General features: G+C 38.1%; 2 protein-coding genes across 5 annotated transcripts in view; both read left to right on the top strand.

The window, feature by feature from the left end:
* Nucleotides 1-17,821, top strand: part of TBCCD1 (TBCC domain containing 1) — a 22,743-nt gene extending 4,922 nt beyond the window's left edge. For 2 of the 4 annotated variants that reach the window (XM_082654151.1, XM_082654148.1), the window contains exons 3-8: nt 2,234-2,389; nt 5,345-5,711; nt 7,507-7,693; nt 7,828-8,325; nt 12,838-12,988; nt 15,597-16,493. In XM_082654151.1, coding sequence (XP_082510277.1) covers nt 2,234-2,389; nt 5,345-5,711; nt 7,507-7,693; nt 7,828-8,325; nt 12,838-12,967 — 1,338 coding nt within the window. In that variant the 3' untranslated portion in view covers nt 12,968-12,988; nt 15,597-16,493. Of the gene's footprint in view, nt 1-2,233; nt 2,390-5,344; nt 5,712-7,506; nt 7,694-7,827; nt 8,326-8,634; nt 8,765-12,837; nt 12,989-15,596; nt 16,494-17,796 lie in introns of those variants that run through there. The other 2 variants (XM_082654149.1, XM_082654150.1) reach the window with 2 other exon arrangements.
* On the top strand, nt 15,626-23,466 carry CRYGS (crystallin gamma S; the record flags this gene model as incomplete). The annotated part of the gene is given in 5 exon segments (XM_082655295.1): nt 15,626-15,656; nt 17,797-17,837; nt 17,840-17,863; nt 22,477-22,719; nt 23,116-23,466. Coding segments are annotated over 5 exon segments (612 nt in total). The 3' UTR covers nt 23,389-23,466.

The following is a 23,466-nucleotide window of genomic DNA, read 5'->3' as shown; positions in this document are numbered from 1 at the left end:
GCTCTTTTCCAGGCTGTGGCTCTATGTGTCTGCCCATTTGGAGACTCAGGCTGAAGAAACAGCTTCTATGTAGGTCATGTCTATTCTTGGGATAGAAGGGAAGAGCAACAGAGCAGGAGAAAAGTCTTGATGCCTCTTAAAACTTTTGCTCAGATGTGACATAAACTACAACTACTTTTGTTCCATTGGCCAAAAGCTTTGTCACATGTCCATGCCTAAAATTAATAAGATGGGAGGTAAACTACCTCACAGGAGGCACGGAAATCCCATGGCCATGGGAAGGGCCGTGTAAGCCTCTTGGAGGATGAGGAAGTGAACAATTGCAAATAAAATACAGTTTGCCACAGCCATTCCCACTAGGGCCTGAGTCCTTCACTTCCATTTCTTTGGGAAAGTTTTTGGGAGGCTTAAAAGCAGTATATGTAAACCCACCCACATTCCATTGACTAACCCAGTTATGCCATATGCAACTTCAAAGGAGGCTGGGAAATGCCATCTAATTGTGTGATCAGGAAGGAAAGGCATTTAGTTAGCATCTAGCCAGTCTCTACCACATGGTATAATATCTAAACAAGGGTTTGGAGATTGAAAAAAAAGTTTTGCAAGCAACCAGGAGGAGAAGGGCATTATAGTTTTCATTAATTAAACATTTATTGAGTGCCTACTATGTGCTAGGTACAGTAGTGGGTGCTGTGGATACAGATATGAATAAAACCTTCAAGAAGCTCCAATTTTTTTGAGTGCTTACTATGTACTAGTTTCTATGCTAGTTACTAGGAATATAAAAATGAAAAAGAGAAAGATCTTATAGTCTCATGGAGAGGCAGGTATATGAAGGAATAATGATAATATAACAAATAATTGTTAAATGGAAGTGTGTATAAAATCAGGGAATTACGTTGAGTGAAAAAAGTCAATCCCAAGAGGTGACATACTATATGATTCCATTTATGTAACATTCTTGAAATGACAAAATTATGGAGATAGAGAACAGATAAGTGGTTAGGGGCTAAAGAAGGGGTGAGGTAGGGTGGGAAGTGGAGCCACTAGTATAATAGTGGCTTCAAAAGACAGAAAATGCCTAGATCCCTGAGTCATTGCTTAGATGACAGCAGCCTAGAGACTCATCCAACCAGATGCCCTGTGTTGGATTGCCACGTGAATAAAAGGCTATACATAAAAGGGCAACATGAAGGAACCTTGCATGGATGGAAGTGTTCTGTACCCTGACTGCATCCGTGTCAATACCCTGGCTGTGCTGTTGTATGATAGTTTTGCAAGATGGGAAACTGGATAAAAAGTACATGGGATCTCTCTGTTCTTGCAGCTGCATGTGAAACTGCAGTTACATCAAAAAGTTTAATTAAGCAAGTAAAATTTTTAAAAATATATAGATTCATGAGGTTCCACATTGACAGCTGATTGAATTGGTAGGTTTAGGTGATCCTGAGAATCATATTTTTAAGTTCTCTAGGCATACTGATTTTTAGCCATGTTGGGAATCAGGTGAATATAGCTGTAGACCCAGATGTATTACTTCACTTTTTTGCCTCTCTTGTATGTGTATGGGAATGGGTATATGAGGATAATCATGAGCTTCAAATCCTGAGCTTCAAACCACACCCTTCTTCAAATAAGAAATGACGTAACATCTGTCAGACCAGTAGTATTTTTTTTTAAGTCAAACACCCTTTTTAAGAATTTGATGAGAACCTGAGGCCTACTCCCCACAAAATGCATATACACCAAAAAATTGCGTACAGTTTCAGGTGTTGCACTGATATCCTGAACTTTCTTGATAAGTCTGTGATCAGGTTAAACTAACCTCTGTGTCTTGATTAAATTTCCTTCTTCCTTTCTTTCATCTATTTGTTTATTCAGATTACTAAGGTTTTTTTTAATTGTAATTGTAAACTTCTGAAATAATATACTTTTAAAAAGTATGTACTTCATCCTTTCCACTTCATCAGTTTTGGGAGAGAATGACTATGGCCATAGATGCTACATAGCTTTCTGAGAAAGTAAGTGACTCCAGTTTAATTAGTTTTAGAAACTCCTATATCTGGGTATCAGAGACATACATATCCAACGCTAGCAATGTTTCCACATTTGTCTTCTTAGGATCAGCACACTGTTGTGAATTTCTTTTACTATATCTACTTAGTTACTATATCTAATAGTGGTTGATGTTGTTTTAAGACATATGTTCATCATTTATTTTCTTCTTGGACAGCTTTCAGTGGACACCCTACAGTTTCTGCTCTTCTTATATATACAACAGTTAAACAAGGTTTCCCTGAGGACATCTTTGATTGGAGAAGAGTGGCCTAGTCCCAGACACAGATCTCAGTCTCCTGACCTGACTGAAAAATCCAGTTGTCATAATAAGGTACTGTTTAAATTATGATCTCGTTCTCTGAAAGGGAAAATTTGTGAGGGAGACAGTTTGCCTTCATTAAAAATTACTTTGAATTGCTTATATAAGCCAGAGATTTGTTGGCTTGATTTGTTTTGTTTTGTTTTTTCTTTCTTTTCCTAATTATAAAACGAAATCAATATGTGCAATCTTAATCAAGATAGAGAAGTGATTTCAGTTCCTGCAACGACACAAAAATCACTTAGATAAATTTTCAGGCAAATCGTTCACTCTACTCTTACTAGCATTCCCATTTTTGCAAATGTTAATGAATTTGATTTCGCATGATTGTAGGCAACTCAGTTAACTTCTCTAGCTTGGCTTCTTTTCTCTAAATGGAGATGATAATGCCTATTTCTGAATGGCTGTGAGAATTCAGGAATACATAGCATGAGACTTGTTGCATCGTAAGCACCAGTATATGGTGACTTTAGTTTGTGCTATAGCATGATCTCTCCCAGCAACTGATTGGACCAGGGATGGACACTTGACTAGAATAACCCATTCCTAGGTATGTATTTGAATTTGGTCTGATTTGAAATGATGATCTGGCCCAATCAGTACCCCAGGAATGAAGAAATTACCCAGTTGGTGATAGGTATTTGCTGGTAGCTCATGTGGCATTGGGACCAGAATAGCTACCACATCCGTGAGTGACCTGGAGTTATGAGGGATTAGCAACTCTAAGATAAAGAAGAGAATGGAACAGACATGCAGAGAGACCTGAGAGAGAACCAGGTTCAAGATGGCTTTCCAGTTCCAGTTCTGATGAGGTTTCCCTGTACTTCAGTTTGGGAGATGATTGTATGTCCCTACAGTAGAATCTCCCTTCACTTGAATTATCTTGTATTCCCCATTTCAGTGAAAGTTACCACCAGCCACCCTTGCTTTCTCTATCACCACCCATACCTAGTTAGTTGTCAAGTCTTACTGATTCTGCATTCAAAATAACTCTTTAAAATTTTGTCCTTTTTTTGGGAATTCCCTGGCAGTCCAGTGGTTAGAACTCGGTGCTCTCACTGCCGGGGGCCTGGGTTCGATCCCTGGTCAGGGAACTAAGATCCTGCAAGCCTCGAGGTGCAGCCAAAATAAAATTTATCCTTTTTCTTCCTCTGTATAGGCCCTAATGTCATTTTTTTTTTGCTTTGATTTCTATAATTAGATCCTACCTGGTCACCCTGCTTTCAATCTATAGCCCACCTACTACACTGGACTTTGTAAAATACAGATCCTTTGTATCCATCTCCTGTCAGAACTCCATCAGTGAATTCTCATTGTCATTGTTGTTTTCATCTTGTACTGTTTGGAGCCTTCTTAGGCCTACTTACCGTGGGGGAGGAAGATGCAGCAAGAGGGAGGAAGAGCAGGTGAGGCTGTGGACAGCTCTGCTTTGAAATGTTCTTTGGCGTCCAAATGAGAGTTTATTAAAAAGAAAAATGGTATAGCTATTTACAAAATAGTTTATGTCTCTGGCACACAAAATAAAGTCCAGATATCTTAGTATTTCATACAGAGCCTTTTGTGACTGGTCCCTGCCTACCATTTTACCTTTACCTGCCACTTCCCAGCATGCTCCCTACACCCCACCCAGAACTTCCGTTTCTCTGAACACAGCAGGTGATTTTACTCCTATGGGCCTTTGGTTGCTGTTCCCTAGGCCTAGAATGCTTTTTTCCCTGCTCTGTTTGCATAACTACCAGCGTCAATCAAGAATCTATTCAAACAGCGCTCCACTAAGAGTTGTTTTCCCCAAATGAAGTTCTTTGTTCTTCTCATGCTCATAGAACATCTTACAGATCTCTGCTATAGGTCTCATCCCACTGTGTTATAGTTATTTGTTTATATTGTCATTTCACTACATAGTTGCTGAATTCCTTGAGGACAGGAACTATGTCTTATTTAGTTTGCATAATTCATCACTTAACACTGCTCATATCACATATCTGTCAAATGAATAAGCCAAGTTATTGGTACGTCTGCCAACTCAAAGCTTATTCCCAAGGTTATAACTTCTCTTTTCTTTTTTTAATTTATTTATTTTATTTATATTTATTTTTGGCTGCGTTGGGTCTCGTTGCTGCACGTGGGCTTTCTCTAGTTGCAGCGAGCGGGGCTACTTTTCACTGCTGTGCGCAGGCTTCTCATTGTGGTGGCTTCTCTTGTTGCAGAGCACAGGCTCTAGGCACACAGGCTTCAGTAGTTGCAGCACGCAGGCTCAGTAATTGTGGCTCACGGGCTCTAGAGTGCAGGCTCAGTAGTTGCTCCGCGGCATGTGGGATCTTCCTGGACCAGGGCTCGAACCCGTGTCCCCTGCATTGGCAGGCGGATTCTTAACCACTGCGCCACCAGGGAAGCCCCCAAGGTTATAACTTCTCTTAAATCTGGTTACTGTAAGATCAGTTGCCTTGTTTCATTAGATTTTGAAATTCCTTCTGTAATTTGAGAAGGTAAATTTTAAAAAAAAACTAGTGCTTCATGAAATGAATGTCTGAGGCGGTTATTTTTATGTTTGATCTGAAACTTTTAGAATAGTTAATACTAGCTGTGTGACCTTGGGCAAGTTTCTGAACCTTTTTGTATCTCCATTTCTTCATCTGTAGAATGGCACGGTAATAGCATCTATCCTAAGACTGTTGCTAGTTATAAATATGTTATAGTTTGTGTAACAGTGCTTGGCACACACTGAGGGTTAGCTACTAGTATTACTTTTGAATTATCTAAGGTAGAGAGAGAATCTGTTTCTACCTATTACGTGCACAGAAAATCTTTATAAGGTTTATATAGCCACTTCAAATGCTTTTGGGAGGATGAGGCAAAGTATAAATACAAAATAATTAAAATACAAGTCTCAGGTCTTACTGTTCTGTTGAAACAATGAGTTTCAATCTCATTGATCTGTTAAAAGTGCTTTCTTTTGATATTTTTTAGAACTGGAATGATTACAGTCACCAAGCTTTTGTCTGTGATCATCTGTCAGATCTCCTTGAACTGCTTGTAGATCCAGAACAACTCACTGCATCATTTCATTCAACCCATAGTAGTCTAGTCTCTCGAGAAGCTGTTGTAGCACTCAGCTTTCTTATTGAAGGTACAGTGAGTGGAGCCAGGAAGATATATCCACTTTATGAACTTGCACTGTGGCAACCACTACATGCAGAAAGTGGCTTCTCAAAGACCTCTAAGGCCTTTTCTTTCTACAAGCTGGAAGCCTGGTTGAGAGCCTCTTTAACTGGGAATCCATTTGGTGTATCTGCTTGCCTCAAGTCTGGGAAGAAATTGGCTTGGGCTCACCAAGGTATTTATTAATATTTTAATCTATATTAAATTGAATGACAGGTTAAGGAACCTAGTGTTTTCTGGTGTATTAATGATCACATGTCTTTTGTGGAAGACCTAAAAAATATTGCTACTATAAAACAGAAAAAGGGAACGTCTCTTTTGTATATGACTTTTTCTCAAGGCTGCAACAGTTTGAGAGAGTTGATTCATTAGGCCAGGTTGTTTTGGTTGCAGTTAGTAGAAACTCCAGCTTCGGTTGGTCCTTTTCTTTGCTCTGCTCTTCTCTTTTCGGACTCTTTTCCTCCTGTCACTCTCATATGCTCATTTACTTGAAGCTTTCCTATTTTCTAGGCACCCTACCAGAAATTGGCCATTCCATAGTTACAACCTCATAGAATTGGTGTAAAGATGAGATTCTTTTTTAGCTACACAGACACAAGCAGACTAGCTATTTCTAAATTGGAAATTTAAATTCATAGTAGAGAGAATTACGCTTTGGTTGCAAATGTATCTATTCCTGATAGTCCAGGGATGGCTAGAGGGATAGGTTCAGGTACTGTATGACTTCTTCAGGCCCAGATATAAGTTTTAAGAGAAGAGGGGCCCAGATAGAAGTTTAAAGAGAAGTAGGTATCTGTACTAAGGCCAAGCAAAATTAATGGGAAAAAACTAGAATATACTTCCACAATCTCTGAGTTTCAAAGGTAAAGAAAAAATAGTTTCCGTGCAAATGTAAAAAAAAAAAATCAGTTTCATATCAAATGTTTATAATTCTGAAAACCAGAAAATGGTTGAGCAACATCTACAGTGACCCAAGTATTATACATGCAACCAAGCTATTGCTCTAGCGTGAGCTCCGATTCTCAGATATGTAAGGCTCCTACAAATATACAGGAGATACTACATAATTCTTAATGTTGGTAAAAGAATATAAGTAAGTTTTTAAACGTTGTTAAGGTAGGCACTGGAGGAAAAAGGACATCTGACCTTTTAGGATTACACCAAAACATATTAGATAGTAGGATTACAAATAATTTTTATCTTGTTTTACTACTAGTATTTAAAATTTTTCTACAGTAGCCATATATTACTTTTCTAATAAAAGGAAACAATAAGAATTGTTTTAAAAGAAGAACAGCATACTATGTGACCTCTCCACATTTGGCCAATTTTCTTTACAAGGGTATCCTGATGGTTTTCTGGGAAGTACAGTCTGAGAAGGCAATGATGTAATGGTGGGACTGTGTTAGGAGGGCAGCCTGCACAGATTTCTTGAGGGGTGAGTTTATGTTTAAGGCACCACGTTCGAGAGGAAGATGTGCTCTCACTTAGTAATGATCCTAGGAGTAAAGACGTGAACCCAAATACAATTCATGGAATGATGTGGTGAGTAACTTAGGAGGGGTTCAGAATTAGTATTATGGCAATTTAAAGAGATTATTTAAGAGTTGGGATGATAAATTAAGGCTGGTTGGAGAAGATACTGTTTGAGTTGGGCCAGCTCTGCCACTTACTAGCCATATGGCCTTAGGCACATTACTTAAGTTAAAGGGTAGGCATGAAAAAATCTTAGATCTATAGGCCATGTTGAATGAATTATAGGTTTAACCTTTTTTTAAAAAACAAAAAAATTTGAAATATTGCAAATATACAGAAAAGCACAGAGAATAATATGGCATACCCAACACCCAAATTAACATTTTTTTAAACCTCACACGGGTCTAATTTGAGACATGTAGACATGTGTAACCTCGTATGGTTGATTGTTTTTCTTTGAAACAATCTCATTTATTTATATTTTTCTTAAATAGTTGAAGGGACGACCAAAAGAGCTAAGATTGCTTGTAATACTCATGTGGCCCCTAGGATGCACCGCCTGGTGGTGATGAGCCAGGTTTACAAGCAGACATTGGCCAAGAGCTCAGATACTCTGGTGGGGGCACATGTAAAGATTCATCGTTGCAACGAGACTTTTGTATATCTGCTGTCTCCCTTACGGTAAGCAAGGGTGTTTTGATGTTGTGACGTTTTCTTTGGATCAGGATTTGTCCTTTTATTTGCCATCAGAATAATATTGTAGTCAGATATTTTTCATCGTATTCTTATTCAGAGAAATTTACCTCATTTTTCAGATCTGTAACAATTGAGAAGTGCAGGAATAGCACCTTCATCCTGGGCCCTGTACAGACTGCTCTTCATCTCCACAGCTGTGACAATGTTAAAGTCATTGCTGTTTGCCATCGTCTGTCCATCTCTTCTACAACAGGTTGCATCTTTCACGTTCTGACGCCTACACGCCCACTTATTCTCTCTGGGAACCAGAGAGTAACTTTTGCCCCCTTTCATACCCATTACCCAATGCTGGAGGACCACATGGCCAGGACTGGCCTTGCTACAGTGCCTAACTATTGGGATAATCCCATGATTGTGTGCAGAGAGAACAGCAGCACAAATGTCTTCCGTCTCTTAGCACCATGTGAATTCTATGTGTTTATTATTCCCTTTGAAATGGAAGGGGACACAACAGAGATACCTGGGGGTCTTCCATCTGCATATCAGAAAGCACTGGGCCAAAGAGAAAAAAAGATACAGACCTGGCAGAAAACTGTGAAGGAGGCTCGTTTGACAAAGTGAGTATTTTCTAAAAGTAGTAATTTGTCTTATGTAAAACTCCATGGGAAAGCAAATGAACCTGCACGTTTATAATTGTGCTAAAGAAATCAAAAAGACATAGTGTGTCTTTCACTAAGGTCAGTATCCCAGGCACAGTTTGGTTGGGGGATGGGAGCAAGTGGATACTCAAGTATTAGATTCCTTTCTTTTAAGTAGCTTAAGTTTAACTGGCAGATATAAGACTTAAATGAATGAAAGATCATATATAAGGTCAATCATAAATGGATTGGTTTTAGTTTTTAATGTACTTCTCTGCACTACACTAGTGGTTCTCAAACTGCATTGTGCGTCAGGATCATCCAAAGAGCTCGTTGAAAATACAGGTTTCCTGGCTCCACCACTCCACAGGCAGACGTGCAAGGGTGGACTCCTAATGCCGGTCCATGGACTAATGCCAGTTTTTGTCAGAATTTTCCTAATCCACAGTAAAATGTGAAAAATAAGTACAGTGTTTTAAAATAATGCTAAATTTAGTCAATTTAGAATACTGTCTTTTATTCTGAAATTACTTTTTACTTTGGGGGTACTAAAATATTTTATTTTTAATAACATGCTTGTGATAGTAGATGGTTATAGTTTATTATGTCCACCACAAAATTTTATTTCAAGCGTTTTGATCTTTGAACTCTAGAAGCCAGGGACACGCTATATATAAACCATATATAAAGGTTCAGAAAACATCAGTGTGGGTGGTCAGAGATTTATGGAGAAAATAGAATTTGTGTTGGACCTTGAAAAATGAGCAGAGTTTGGAGAAGAAGTGAGGGTTGGGCAGCATACTTTTAACAGCACTAGAGGAGCAGATGTGGAAGCAGAAGCAGACTTCAGGTATCCTGGAAATCAGTTGCTGAAACAAGATTCTGATTATGGATAATGATATTTAAACTTGGATGGGTAGATTGAGCTAGATTATATAGAATCTTGAATATCAGGCAATAAAGGTTAGATTTAAGTGGAGTTAAGTAATAGGAGCCATGAAAGGGTTTTGAACAATGGAGTGAAAGCCATTTCATTTATTCAGGAACATTTATAGAATGCCTACAATATGCAAACCACTTTATTAGATGCTATGGCAGATTAAAAAATGTGATTGGCACATATGGAAATCCTCTACTTAGATCTGAAAGAGGGAAGTCAGGGTGATATTACAATATTCTAGGCTAAGAAACTGGACTAGAGTGGAGATGAAGGGGGTGGAGACCAGAAATACTTTGACAGGAGGCTGGACTTGGTGCAAGATTTTGTTAAAAAGACAAGAAAATTAACGATGACTCCAAAAATTGGAGCCCAGTTTAGAAACATTTGATCAGTTTTCTTCTGGACAGAATAGCATGTACAACTTAAAAGTAGTGGATGTTCAGAATAAGTAATTATTGGCTATACAAGTATTTTGGTATTTAATTACATTTTATTTGTTAGAGATATTAGGAGAGGAAACATAGTACTGAAAGATGGGGGGGTGCTTCTTCTACAGCACTGTCCATTTGGGAGCTGGAGCCAGTTTGAGAAAAGGGTATCAAGTTCTTTTGGGGGATGTTTACATGAAATGTCCTATATTCTGATAATGTCTTGGTCCTTGAGACTTAGAAAAACTATTACTTTAATAATTGGATTCCATTTGCTTGGTATCAGTCTTTTTGTTTGTTGTTGTTTCTTCTGGTTGTCATTATCTTGGAAAATTAGCCATTCTAAAAATGTTTCTATTTCTGATGATCCAGAACTGTGATTTGATGTGTAAGTAAAAATGCCTATTTTAATTAGATCTCTTGGTTTTATTAGATGTTAAAATTAGTATTGTTCTTTGGATAGCTGTGTCTATATTGTAGTGGAAAGTACTCTGACTCAGGAATTAGTACAGATCATGCCACTTATTGTGTGACATTGAATGTGTCATCTGACCTGTCTAGCTCTTAGCTATATCATATATAAAGTATATTTTCTACCTGATGAAATTGATATAAAAGTTTAATAAGATAACTTATAGTAACGATGTGTGTGTAAGACACTGTAGTGGTGTGTGCTGTACTGTGTGTAGTAATGTGAGTGTAAGGCACCCTGCTTAGTGATGAGTTTGTGAGACACATCTTCTGGGTGAGATTGTTTACCCACGATATCTGAGACCTGCCCTGTTAGAATTAGCTTCATTCTAAGAGAAATTGTTGAAGAAGGCTTGATCCAGCCATGGTATTCTCTGGATGCATTCTTGTGGCATATGGATTAAGGAAGGAAGTATATAATATATAATTACATAGTTGCATTTAGATTCTTTAAAACAGTTGCTACCTGCCAAAAATACAAACATCAATAACAGTCACAACTCATGCTTTACCTGGGAATCCACTGTAGTAATACTGCTGTTATCTGTTACAAACATTCCACCTGGTTTGTATCTCATGGATTGAGCCACCAGGATACTAATACTACAGATCAGTCATTCTCAATTTAGCAGAATAGTGCTGATGACCATAATAATAGGTAATATGTATTGAGCACTTACTATGTGCCAAGTACTGTTCTAAGCACCTTCTATGTATTAATTCATTTATTCTTCCTAATAGTTCCCTATCACAGATGAGGAAACTGAGGAACCGAGAGATTTAAGTAATTTATCCAAAGTCACACAGGAGCCAGGATTCACACCTAGTCAGCCTGGTTCCAGAACCTGGGTTCTTAGTGTCTTTACTGTTTTCTGTGAACTGTTGTATATAATATAATCATTATACCGATGTGATATAAAAATGGATCATTGGAAGAACGTTCTTTTAAAGCAATTCTGTTGTTTGGATGCTGCTAGTATTTAGATGGCTAGATTTTCTTACACATATGAAAAGCTTATACACATGTGTGGAATCTGGAATGTGGTAAGCATTTAATAAATATTGACTCTGAATCATAGCATGTTGAAGTCATGAGATCCATGATAACACTAGAAACCAGCAGGAGCATGCAATTTAACTTTGGGAACATGGGAAGACAGAAGAATTATTGAATAATTTGAAAAGAAACTGCCAACACGATCCTTTTAAAGTGATAAGATGATGTCATTTCCCTGCTCTGTCCCTTCTAATGGGTCCCCATCATACTTGGAATAAAATATAAAACCTTCACAGTACCTACCAGGCCCTCTCTGCCTCATTTTCTGTCATTCTTTTCCTCATTCACTTCCCTCCCACCATACTATAGTGTTACTTAGTCATTGCTGTCCAGCCAAACACCACCAGGAACGTATCTGTAGAATAAAGTTGGATTTTGTTACTCATTACAAGGAGGGAGAGAACTAGTGTCATCTCTATAAAAGCGTGTTTAAAAGAACTGATAATTGGATTTTGGCTGTTAGGTGATTTGGGGGAGGGGTGTAGGAAGCAAGGTTTTGTTGTGGGTTGGATGCAATCTGGAAGTGAGGGTAATTCTATGATTTGGTATTGTAATAATTTTTATATTAAAGAGGAGGGAATAGAGGGGCTAAAACTATAATTGTAAAGAAACAGCAGTCACTCATTAGCCAGGAAAGGGTGATGCTCGGTCATTTTTGTGGTTTGGACCACAAAATGGTTTTGTTTTTTGTCTGGACCTGAGATATGATTATGGAATGAGGTTTTTTTTTTGCCTTGATCTAGCATTGTCCCATAGTGGCCTTCCCTGTTGGTGTGCTATGGGATTATTTATGTTCAACAGAAGAGCAGCAGGCCAGATCCCAGCTACACCTAGGCCTAGCTGATGGTGCTAAGCTAGCTCCTGGCTGTCAGGAGCTTCTCTTCTCTTGCTTATCCTGAACATGATAAATATTCTCTCACTTTAGAGCCTTTGCACTTTTTGTTTCCTCTGCCTGGAATGTTCTCCAGATATTTATTTTGCTTAATCCATCACTTCATTCAGATCTCTGCTTACGCGTCATCTTAGGCTTCTGTCCATCCTTTTTCTAAATTAGCATTCCAAATACTCTTGATTTCCCTACTCTGCTCTATTTTTCTCCAAGCCACTTACAACTACTTAAGTTCATATACATATTTATTTTATTTATTACCTATCTCCCCTACTAGAATATTCAGTCCACAAAGAGCACAGACTACATAGGTCACAATGTGAATGGCGCCCTCTAGAATCATGCGGTGCAAACCTGCCCGGACAGAGACCATTTCTCTTCTCTTTACACATTTATCCTCATCAGTCAGAACACTACCCAGCATCACTTGGTCCTCAGTAAATATCTGTTGAGTGAATAACCACAGTAGAACAAAATATATAATTACTGATAAGTTTTTACAAAGAGGGAATTGTATCTGACCAATCTTTTTTTTGGTGGTGGTGGTGGTGGTGATTCAGTGTATAGAACTGAACAGAGCAGTTATTCGGAGAGAACAAATGGATAAGTAGAAATAATTTAACATTTATCCCATTAAAGTATTTTATAATCACTTGGAGTAAAATTAATATGAATTAGTATTGCTACATTCTTTTTGCAATTTTAGGGATCAAAGGAAGCAGTTCCAGGTACTTGTGGAAAACAAATTTTATGAGTGGTTGATTAATACAGGACATCGTCAGCAGCTGGACAGTCTTGTGCCCCCTGCAGCAGGCTCCAAACAAGCAGCAGGATAAGACTTCCTCATCAAAACACTGGTAGGCATTTATAATGGAGAGCACTTAAAACAAGTTATTGGGGGAGATATTACAAGCATACCAAAATACCACACAGAATATTATGTCACCAACTATTGCTGATTTTTTCCACCGCTCCCCCCATCATATACAGATTTTTACATACCCATATATACTACATTTTATAGTGAGAAGGCCAAGCAAAATATTCAGGTGGAGCCTATAGAGTTACGGGCAAATATAATAGCCAAATTTGTCTTTTTTGTCTCTTGCCTGGCACGAGTTAGACCGTCCAAAGCTCTTCTGTACTTCCCCATATATGGTTTTAAGTCTTACCCTTTCTGACACATTTTTCCTCTTTCCCATAATCCCACACATAAATCAATTAATAAATTAGCTAATCTTTGTTAATTGTACATATGGGCATTAATAAATTACCAGAATTAGTCCAAATGAAGATTTGAATACTAAATTCTAGGAGACCTACAGATTCAGTAGAAGAGAACATGGATACAGGCAAATTTATTGGAAGTTATTTAATCCAAATACATAGTATTCTTTTTTTTTAATAGAAATTAGCTTATTTTGCTATTTTAAAGTATCTTTAGAGACTAACAATAGAAAAACACAAAGGACATAAATAGGTAGTTCACAGAAAGATACTTACAAACACAAAGATGCTCACTTTCACTTAAAATTAAAGAAATGTAAGATACTATTTTTCATGTATCACATTGGCAAGGATCAAAAACATAGTACACAACACTGATAAGACATTTCAGTTACCTCTGGGGAAAGTGTAAATTTGTGCAACCTTTTTGGAGGATAGTTTGACAAAATCAGAATTAAAAATGCACACATTCTTTGACTTTGCAATTTCACTGCTTAGATTTATCTTACAGATACATTCATGTATGTAAAGATCTGTTTAAAAGAGATGTTCAGAAACTAACACAACATTGTAAAACAACTATACTCCAATAAAAAATAAGTACATACATACATACATATACAAGAGATGTTCATTGCAGCATTGTTTGAAATAGCTGTAGGCTGGAAACCAGCCAAATGCTCCCCATTAGAGGGCAGGTGCCTAATGAACTGATTCATCCATGCCACGGAATGCGTCTTTGAAAGGAATGAAGCACACCCGCATGTGCTGATCCTGGATGACCTCTAGGGGGTGATGGTGAAAGCTGGCAGGGGGCATAAAATGTTGCCTCGTGTGTTTGAAAAAAGGAAAGGGATAATCACATATTTTTATGCTAGTTATATGCCTTAAAAATTTCTGAAAGGAGATAAAGAAATTGTTAGCAGTGTTTGTCTTTGAGGAATGAGACTGGGTGTCTAGGGTAGGAGAAAACTTACTCTTAATTTTTATTGAGATATTCACATACCATAAACTTCACTTTTTTTTTTTTTTCTTTTTTTCTTTTTTTTGTGGTACGCGGGCCTCTCACTGTTGTGGCCTCTCCCGTTGCGGAGCACAGGCTCCGGACACGCAGGCTTAGCGACCATGGCTCACGGAACCAGCCGCTCCGCGGCATGTGGGATCTTCCCGGACCGGGGCACGAACCCGTGTCCCCTGCATTGGCAGGCGGACTCTCAACCACTGCGCCACCAGGGAAGCCCAAAACTTCACTTTTTTAAAGTGAAGAATTCAGCAGCTTTGATTATATTCACAAGTTTGTACAATCATCACTATTTAACAAATCCAGAACATTTTCATCACCCTAAAAATAAAGCCCGTATACATTGACAGTCACTCCCAATTCCTCCAACTCCCCATATCTCCTCTGCCTCCTGGTCCCTGGCAACTTCTAACTTCTACTATTTGTCGCTTGAGTTGTCAGTTCTGGACATCGCATATAAATGGAATCATACGATATGTGGCCTTTGTGTCTGCCTTCTTTCACTTAGCATAATGTTTTCAAGGTTCATCTATGTTCTAGCATGTGTCAGTACATCATTCCTTTTTATGGTTGGATACTATTCCATTGTACGGATATACTGCACTTTATTTGTTCATCAGTTGATGGACATTTGAGTTGCTTCCACTTGTTAGCTATTGTGAATAATGCTGCTATATGTACTTTCGTGTACAAATTTTTGTGTAGAGATGTTTCTATTTCTCTTCAGTATACTATGCAGAGGAGTAGAATTGCAAGATAATATGTTTAACTTTTTGAGGAACCGCTGAACTGTTTTCCAAAGCTGCGTAAACTTATTCTTTATTTTTCATATATTGTTTACATTTTCAAAGTATGTATTACTTTTTATAAAAAAATAATTTTACAATATTTAGTTAATAAATACTGAGATTAAGAATTGGAAATTTGATGAAGATTATACAAAGGAAATGGGAACTATAAGAGGATAAAATCTTACTTTAGACTAACCCCACAGCCTGCTACTTTATGTCTATGTATGAATTTCTTTTCTTCTATTATGAACTAATGTGACCCTCAGAGAAAAGGAATGTAATTAACTTTTAACTTCACATATTTTATCACTCTAAATCATCATCTGACCAATTTATGTGATTTTATGAAAAGGATTTTTTCCTATTTTTACACGAAGGTGATAGAAAGTTAGTTTTTTTGTTTTGTTTTGTTTTTTTCATATTCAGGGCCCTGGAAACAGGAGGATGAATGCAAGATGGTGCACGTGTTGAAACTAAACTGGAAAGGTGCTCTTGCTGCTTAAGAGACTTTGGGGATTTTTCTTCCTATTTAAGACCTTTCCTTAAGTTTCCTTCCAATGTCATTTGCTACTGTTTACATTGAATTTTAGATAAACTTCTATTATATAAACATATAGTTTATAGAACATCAGAAGGCTCATTTTGTGATGCTAAAATGAAAAAGTTGATGAAGGCATTGTATATATGTTAATATTAAAGTGATTGAGAATAGTTTTTATAGTTCTTTGTAACTATTTAAAAGGAAATTACTACTCCTTTTAGAAAAGAATTGGAATGAAGGTATGATTTTTGGAGTATAAATATAGCAGGAAAGATTTTATACAAAGATATTTTAGTCCTTAAAGTATGCAACAATGAAACTGTATAAAATCTTTATTTTTCATTTCACTTTCTGCTTCAAATTTTCAATAAACAAACTCTAAAAAGTAATCTTCTCCTTTCAGTAAAAAGATAAAGCTTTACTTTTAATTTTAGAAAAGATTTCCAATGTCATTCTGTGATGTTATATCAAAATAAAGTTTACATTTGATGGGAAAGCTATGTTCTTTAAGATAAAACAGTTACCAGTTTAATGAATCTGATTGCTGATAAACATTGTTTCATATGCTTTTTGGCCATTTAATTAGTAATTATATCTAAAAGCGCTTGATCTCTTATTTCTAAAATGAAAATTAACCCTCAGAATGTGTTTTAATTATAATTGGAGTTTTTATTTTAAACTTGCTTGATGAAATTCAAGCAAGGAGAGCATTACCAAATAAAGAAACACTGGAATAATAGAAGTGTCTTTTTGGAAACCGCTATTGTTTAATGAAATTAATGGTATTAATTAGATACTTTCTTTAAAGTTTATAAAGTTCAGAAAACTAAGCATATAACTTAATACTTTGTAACTCAACAGTCTTCACATCAAGGCACATTTGTCATTTTCTGGCTGACCAAAATATATTTTAGGGGCATCCCATTTATAAAAATATTTGCTGGAGGCTTTGTTAAGGGGAAAGATGAGGAAGTTGGGCTTTTGAGAAGAATATATTTGACCAGGAAAATTAAAATGGAGAACAGTTGATTTGTTGTTTCTTTGAGTTTCAGTAAGATGTAATCTCATTCCTAAAATCAGAGGTATATGAAGCACCAAAAACTGTTCCCTACACAGGTTCCAGTATGATATCATGCAGAGCAATGCCACCTAGCAGGTGGCAAGCTGGGCTTAGCTAAACCTTTGCAAATTCAGGATTTCCACAGTAACTTTCTGTCTCTCGGGCTACACATTGTAGCACCCTTTCTTGTGGCCTGGATCTTTTGGGTGTATGTGTGTGTTTTGAAAAAATTTCACACTTAAAGAACAGTGGCAGGAATGTAAATTCCCACATGCCTTTTGTCTAGATTCACCAACTGTTAACATTTTGCCACTTTCACTTTACCAACCCTCTGTATAGTGTTACTATTTTATTTTTGCTCAACAATTTAAGGGTAGGTTGAAGACATCTGGGACCTTAACTCCTAAATATATTAGCATGTATTTCCTAAAACCAGACATTCTCTTACATAGTCATAGTACATATGATTAAATTCAGGAAGTTTAACAATGGCACAATAGTAGTACCTAATATATAGACTGTATTAAAATTTTCTAATTATCCCCCAAATATCACTTGTGTTGACTTTTTTTCCAAACACAAGATCATGCATTGCCTTTAGTTGTCATGTCAGTTTTATTGCTTTGGAACATGTTTCACTTCTGTTCAGAATTAGAGGGTGGTTTTTTTGACTCATCTCCTGCAAGTTCTTTTGAAGAAAAAAAGACATGGGGGATTTCAAGGTGGCTACTTGCTAGAAAACCAAATTGCCCAAGTAAGAGGAACTTTTCTGTTTTCAATTTTGAAAAATTTGGCTGGGTTTTGGTGTCTTGAGTCAGCAAAGTCTATAATGCAGCAAGGCTTGGTAAGCATTAAAGAGGGTACTGAAGCTTTCCTTTATTTCATAATCCTGATTGTTTTTCTAGAAACCATCAATAGCCTCTAAATGACTGACTCAATTTTTGGATCCTATTCTCTTGACTAAGCAAATGTTTGATTTGAAACCAACCCAGTATAAATGTCTCTGTGCCTCTAACTCTCTGTAGCTATTCCTGGATTTCAGCACTGGGGAAACCAATCTATGCACCAAAAATGTCTAAAGCTGGAACCAAGGTAAGTAAATGGTCATGCTGATTTCTAGCCTACCCACTTTTTCACCTAATGGTACATTGAAAGAAACATGGAGAAAAGCTTTTGCTTCTTCACCTGGAGGTGAGTATGATAGTGGATAGAAGGCTGGGATTGATTGAAGAAAAGATTAAGGAATGCTTATTTTATTTTCTATTCTAACAGAATTACCAAATAATTTATTAAGGGTTTATCTTCATGTGTGGTACTTACTATGTTGAATCCTGTATAGGTATGTAATGTGTAAATATCGTCATGATTTCTGCCTTCCAGCAACTAATCTCTGTATTTCCACAGGAATAAGACATGCAGATAAGAGGATTATATGGAGTAGAGAACTTTCAGTGTTCAATTAAAAATCTGTCTTTTGAAATTTAGCATCAACCATTAATATTCTAAATGGCCAAAACGGATGGACCAATCAAGTGAATTAAATCCTACATATCCCCTTCATTCAGCAGCTACTCTTATCCCTTTTCCCCCAAAAATTGTTTACTTACGTTAGGAAAATTGCCTCTAAAATATGTGATTCACGATTATTGGACTGGAAATTGATTCTCTTTGGGAATGAGGGAATATACCTTCATTCTCTTTCTAGTTCTTCACTGACTGTAGGTCTAAAGCAAAGCCTCTGGTGCCTGATTTTTCCACCTAATGTTTTACTGTGTAAATGTTCAAGCCCATTGAATCTTAAAAGAATAAGTAAGAGATGGTAAATGAATACTTGTATGTCCCTTACTTATATTCTCCAATTGTTTACATTTTGCCATATCTGGCTTCTCTCTGTGTCTCTTTCTCTTTTTACTAAACCATTTGGAAATAAATAGCAGACTTCATTATACTTTTGCCTTAAGTTTTTAGGCATGTATATCCTAAAATCAAGGGCATTCCCTGTATAAACATCATATCATTATCAGGTCCTCCAAATTGATCAGAATATAATACCTAATATTTAGACTATATTCACATTTCCTCCAGTTGCTCCCAAAAATGTGCTTCATGGCTGGCTTTTCCCCTGATGTGGGATCCAGTCAAGGGTCATGAATTTCATTTGGTTGTCAAGTTTCATTAGCCTCTTTTTTTTAGCCCCTTTAATATAGAGCAATCCCCCTAGTTTTTGTTGTTGTGAGACACTGACATTTTTCAAAGTCCAAACCCAGGTGTCTTATAAAAAGTCCTGACATCTGGACTTGTCTAATTGTTTTCTCATGTTTAGATTCATACTAACCACCTTGGCACAAAAACTACATAGGCAATGTCAGGCACTTTGCATTGCATTTTTTCAGGAGGCACCTGTTAACTTGTTGCATAACTGGTGAGCGCCTGATTTTTTTTCCCGTTTGGAAAATAGAACTAATAGTCGTATTTGCATCCCGAAGGTTTTGGGAGAAAAATGAGACAGTGTCTTTAGTGCTCTGAGGTTTTTGAAAAATATGCCATGAAAATCCCACTAAAAAGCATCTGAAGTCCTTAGAGGGCTATCCACGTGCCTGGAGGGAAGGTTGTTACAGAACAGCCCCACTTTCAATGATTTCCAGTGTAGGGATAATGTACTCTTTTATTTCTTGTAGCTGGTCTGTTCACTTAGTAAAAACTTTTGCTTGCTAAGCCAAAGGAGATAGTAATAGCAATTTATCTTTTACTTTTTTATTTCTTCTCCCTTTCTCATTGTCTTGCTAGCAGTTTGATCAGAGGAGTTATGGGCTGGGCAAAAGCAATGCATTTTAATAAGTTTGTTCTTGTTACCTGTGGAATACTCAAGACATTTACCCCTCTGCTATATTGGATTAGTAGGCTATTTTTCAAAAAATTAACTTGACAATTAGAGTAATTTTGTAATAACTTCTAGGAAGACCTCCTGCACATTTCTTAGCCTTCTCTACAAAACTTTTTGTCCAAGAGTTCCAACCTCTCAGCTGACCGTAAAGTGGATTTCATGGTCTTCTACAAATGGAAATTGAGTAAAGGTGCAACATTCTCTGGGCCCTGAAAACTGGAAGGTCTGCTACTGAAAGAAGAGCTTGGCCCTGGAGCTCAGTAATGGTTCTGTGGCAATGCTAGTGCTTTGTTTCAGCCTTGGGATGGTTGGCTGGTCTGCTGGAAGGGTGGACAGCAAGGAAAAAATCATATATATTTCCACTTTTCATATACTGAAGTCAGTCAGGTAAGTGTGCAGAGGGTAGTAAGTGTGAGAAACAATGAAGGAAGAAAGATGATATTAATTTCCCATGGCATATCCCTTGCAGAGCCTCTTCTTTGGTGAATAGTTGGCCAAAAACCAAAGGTAAATTTAATTAAGTTTAGAATCTATCCATTCTTAGAGAGTTTACCTTGATTTTCTTGAAGATCTTGCCACAGGTTTTGGGAAAAGCCTCTGAGATTCAGGATTGGTCTTGTTCCATTGCTAAGAGTAAATGGTATATTTTGAACAGAGTTAGCTGTGCAGGTAGGAAGACAACAGAGGGAGATGAAGTGACATAAAATGAACAACAGATTACTAACCAGGAGTCTGCACTGTTGTCCACTGGTTTGCCTGCAATCAACTTGTAACTAGCTAATGACCTTAGGCCAGTCATTTAACTTCTTTATCTGTAACAGTTGTAGCGAAAGCTTATTGGAAATCATGAGGCAGCTATTAAAATTGCTCTATTGGCACTGTGCCATCAGACCCTCAGAACAACCCTCTACAATGCATAATGTTACCCAGATTTAACTAGTGGCGCTGCGATTTTGTTTTCTCACCTGTACCACGTACCTAAATCTGTGCTGTGCTAAAATGGGAAAGGGAGCGGGAAGAGATCGAGATGACTGTGGGAAGGGAAGAAAGGAGGTGAAGTAGGTGATTTAGGGGCAGGAAGGGTAAGGAGCCTTTTAGGGAACAGGAAAGGGAAGAGTTGAGAAATGGGAAGGGCAGGAAGGAGAAAGTTTACAGTGGAAGGAAAAGCTATTAGTAGGTTGCTATGTAGAAAGGCTCACCTGCGTAGAAAAGAATGAGGCCCAGCTGCGAACTATTTTTAGTGTCTTCCTTCATTCCCTGCATCTAATTAGTCACCAAATCCTCATTTCTTGTGACTGTCCTCATGGTCATTCACATTGCAGTTGCCTTTGGTTGGTCCTCAGCATCTCTCACCTCCGCCCATAGCAATCTGCTATTTCTAGGTACCAACCATTACATTACATTTCCCACATCATCACCAGAGGGATTCTAGCATGGCTCTTGTGTCACTTCTGGCTTTATTTCCTAACACTTCACCACAGGCTCAGTCTGCACCAGGCTTAATGAACTACTTGTCCCTATAGTGGCCATGTCCTTCCACTCCTTTATTCCATTAAACGAGCTGTTCTTTTTGCTCTGCCTCTGGAAAACCCCCTACTTATCCTTCAATCCTTGCCTCAAAGATCCTCTCCTCAAAAATCTTCTCCAGACTCTAACTGGCTCTGTCTGCTTCTTTCATCTGAAATGGCTGACAGGGTTTTTCTCCTTCTAAACGTATAAAGCAAATTAGCCACAAGGTGGCGGCACAACACCAGGGAATTAACTGCTCAAATCAATGACACCTGTGATTTCAGTTTAAATTATAAACTGGCATTGATCTTGGATGTGGAATTACAGAACAAGAAGGGACAGACTGTGTGGTCCATTTGGTCTAGTGGTTTTCAGAAACTGCATCATGAATCCCTGGGACTTCCGGGGAACTCTGTTGCCTGTTTCAAACAGAAAAGTTTTATTTTATAGCCAGGGCTTCAAATCTAGTCCAATCCTTTCATTTGACAGATGGGAAGCTGGAGCCCTGAGAGGTGGCTTGACTAAAATAGTAGGGCTGATTGTAGAGATGCAGCTCTAGAGCCCAGGCGTAGTATTTCCCGTTCCTCAGGGCTGCATATTTCCCAGTGCCATCACAGGCTTCAGAGGTTTACCCCAAAGATTGTGATGCAACTTGGTAAGAGTTTGAAGCAAAGGACATTCTTGCCTTGTCATTTTGTTACTTTGCAACTACTTTGTTGGCAACAAAATAGTAATACAGAACATATGATATATTTTCATGTCTGTATGTTCTATATCCATCTAAAATAAGCTCTAATGCTAAGGTCTGTGTTTTCTTTTTCTCTATATATCTCTTCCATATCACCTAGAATGGATTTCTGTATTTGGAACTCACTCATCTTCATCTAGCATTTGTTGAGGGTTTGTCAAGTGCAGGGTATAGGGGTCCATAGCTGAAATAAGGCTTGGTCCTTGCCCTTGGAAGAAGTCTAGTAGGTGTCGGTGGGAGAGACAGATAGAAAAGTGGAAAATTTATTACATAAGTACAGTGAGAAAGAAGCCATGAGCTTGAGTCTGAAAATGCTGGCTGACAGTAGAGCATTCTTTTGTTTTGCTTCGTTTTAAGGCCTCAGAAAGTGCTCATTTCTGTTGTTAACTAAAGTTGTCTGCCAGAAGGCAAATGTTGTGAGGTATGGTAGAACTAGATATTTTCTCCTCAAAATGGAGGAGAAAGGAATTCCTAAAGTGGGGAAAGTGTTCTTAATTTTCATTTTTCTATCAACACAGCCACTTAACCCCTCAGTTTTTCCACTTTGTTTGCCCTGTGCTCCAGATTACTTTCTTTGAAGACAAAAACTTTCAAGGCCGCCACTATGACAGCGATTGCGACTGTGCAGATTTCCACATGTACTTGAGTCGCTGCAACTCCATTAGAGTGGAAGGAGGCACCTGGGCTGTGTATGAAAGGCCCAACTTTGCTGGGTACATGTACATCCTACCCCGGGGCGACTACTCTGAGTACCAGCACTGGATGGGCCTCAATGACCGTCTCAGCTCCTGCAGGGCTGTCCACCTGGTGAGTCTGCAGAGGATGCGCGTGCTCCCTCTCTTTCTGTCTCTTACCCCCTACCCCGCCATTTTGCTTTTACGTGAAAGAGTTTTCTTAAGATTTTCCCACCTCTTAATGGGTGGTTGTCTCTTGTTGGCTGCTGAGGCTTCAATAAAATCTTAGGTCAGTTCATCACAAGACTACGTGACTTATTTCCATAGTACTTTCTCTACCTCTTGTATATTTTAAGGAATTGTTTTTCTTATTGAACGTCAGCTGTTTCAGTCAGTGCACAGTGGGGATGGGCGTTCAGATCATCTCACGTTCAAGATGGTGGGTCCCAAACCTCACTGTTCTCTGAGTTCCTGGCCTGCTGTTGATTTTGCTAATGTTTGCTGTTCATTTCCCCCTTTGTTTCTTTAGTCTAGTGGAGGCCAGTATAAGATTCAGATCTTTGAGAAAGGGGATTTTAATGGTCAGATGTATGAAACCACTGAAGACTGCCCTTCCATCATGGAGCAGTTTCACATGCGAGAGGTCCACTCCTGTAAGGTGCTGGAGGGCGCGTGGATCTTCTACGAGCTGCCCAACTACCGTGGCAGGCAGTACCTCCTGGACAAGAAGGAGTACCGGAAGCCCATCGACTGGGGCGCAGCTTCCCCAGCTGTCCAGTCTTTCCGCCGCATTGTGGAGTGATGATACGGATGCAGCCATAAGCTTCTTCCTGGGGCCAAATGCTGGCTGGCCTTGTCGTCCAAATAAGCATCATAAATA

Source organism: Grampus griseus (assembly GCF_964374135.1).
Source record: "Grampus griseus genome assembly, chromosome: 5".
NCBI classification, from domain to species: Eukaryota; Metazoa; Chordata; class Mammalia; order Artiodactyla; family Delphinidae; genus Grampus; species Grampus griseus.
The sequence above is the reverse complement of the archived record's forward strand: the minus strand, read 5'-3'. Positions and strand labels throughout refer to the sequence as shown.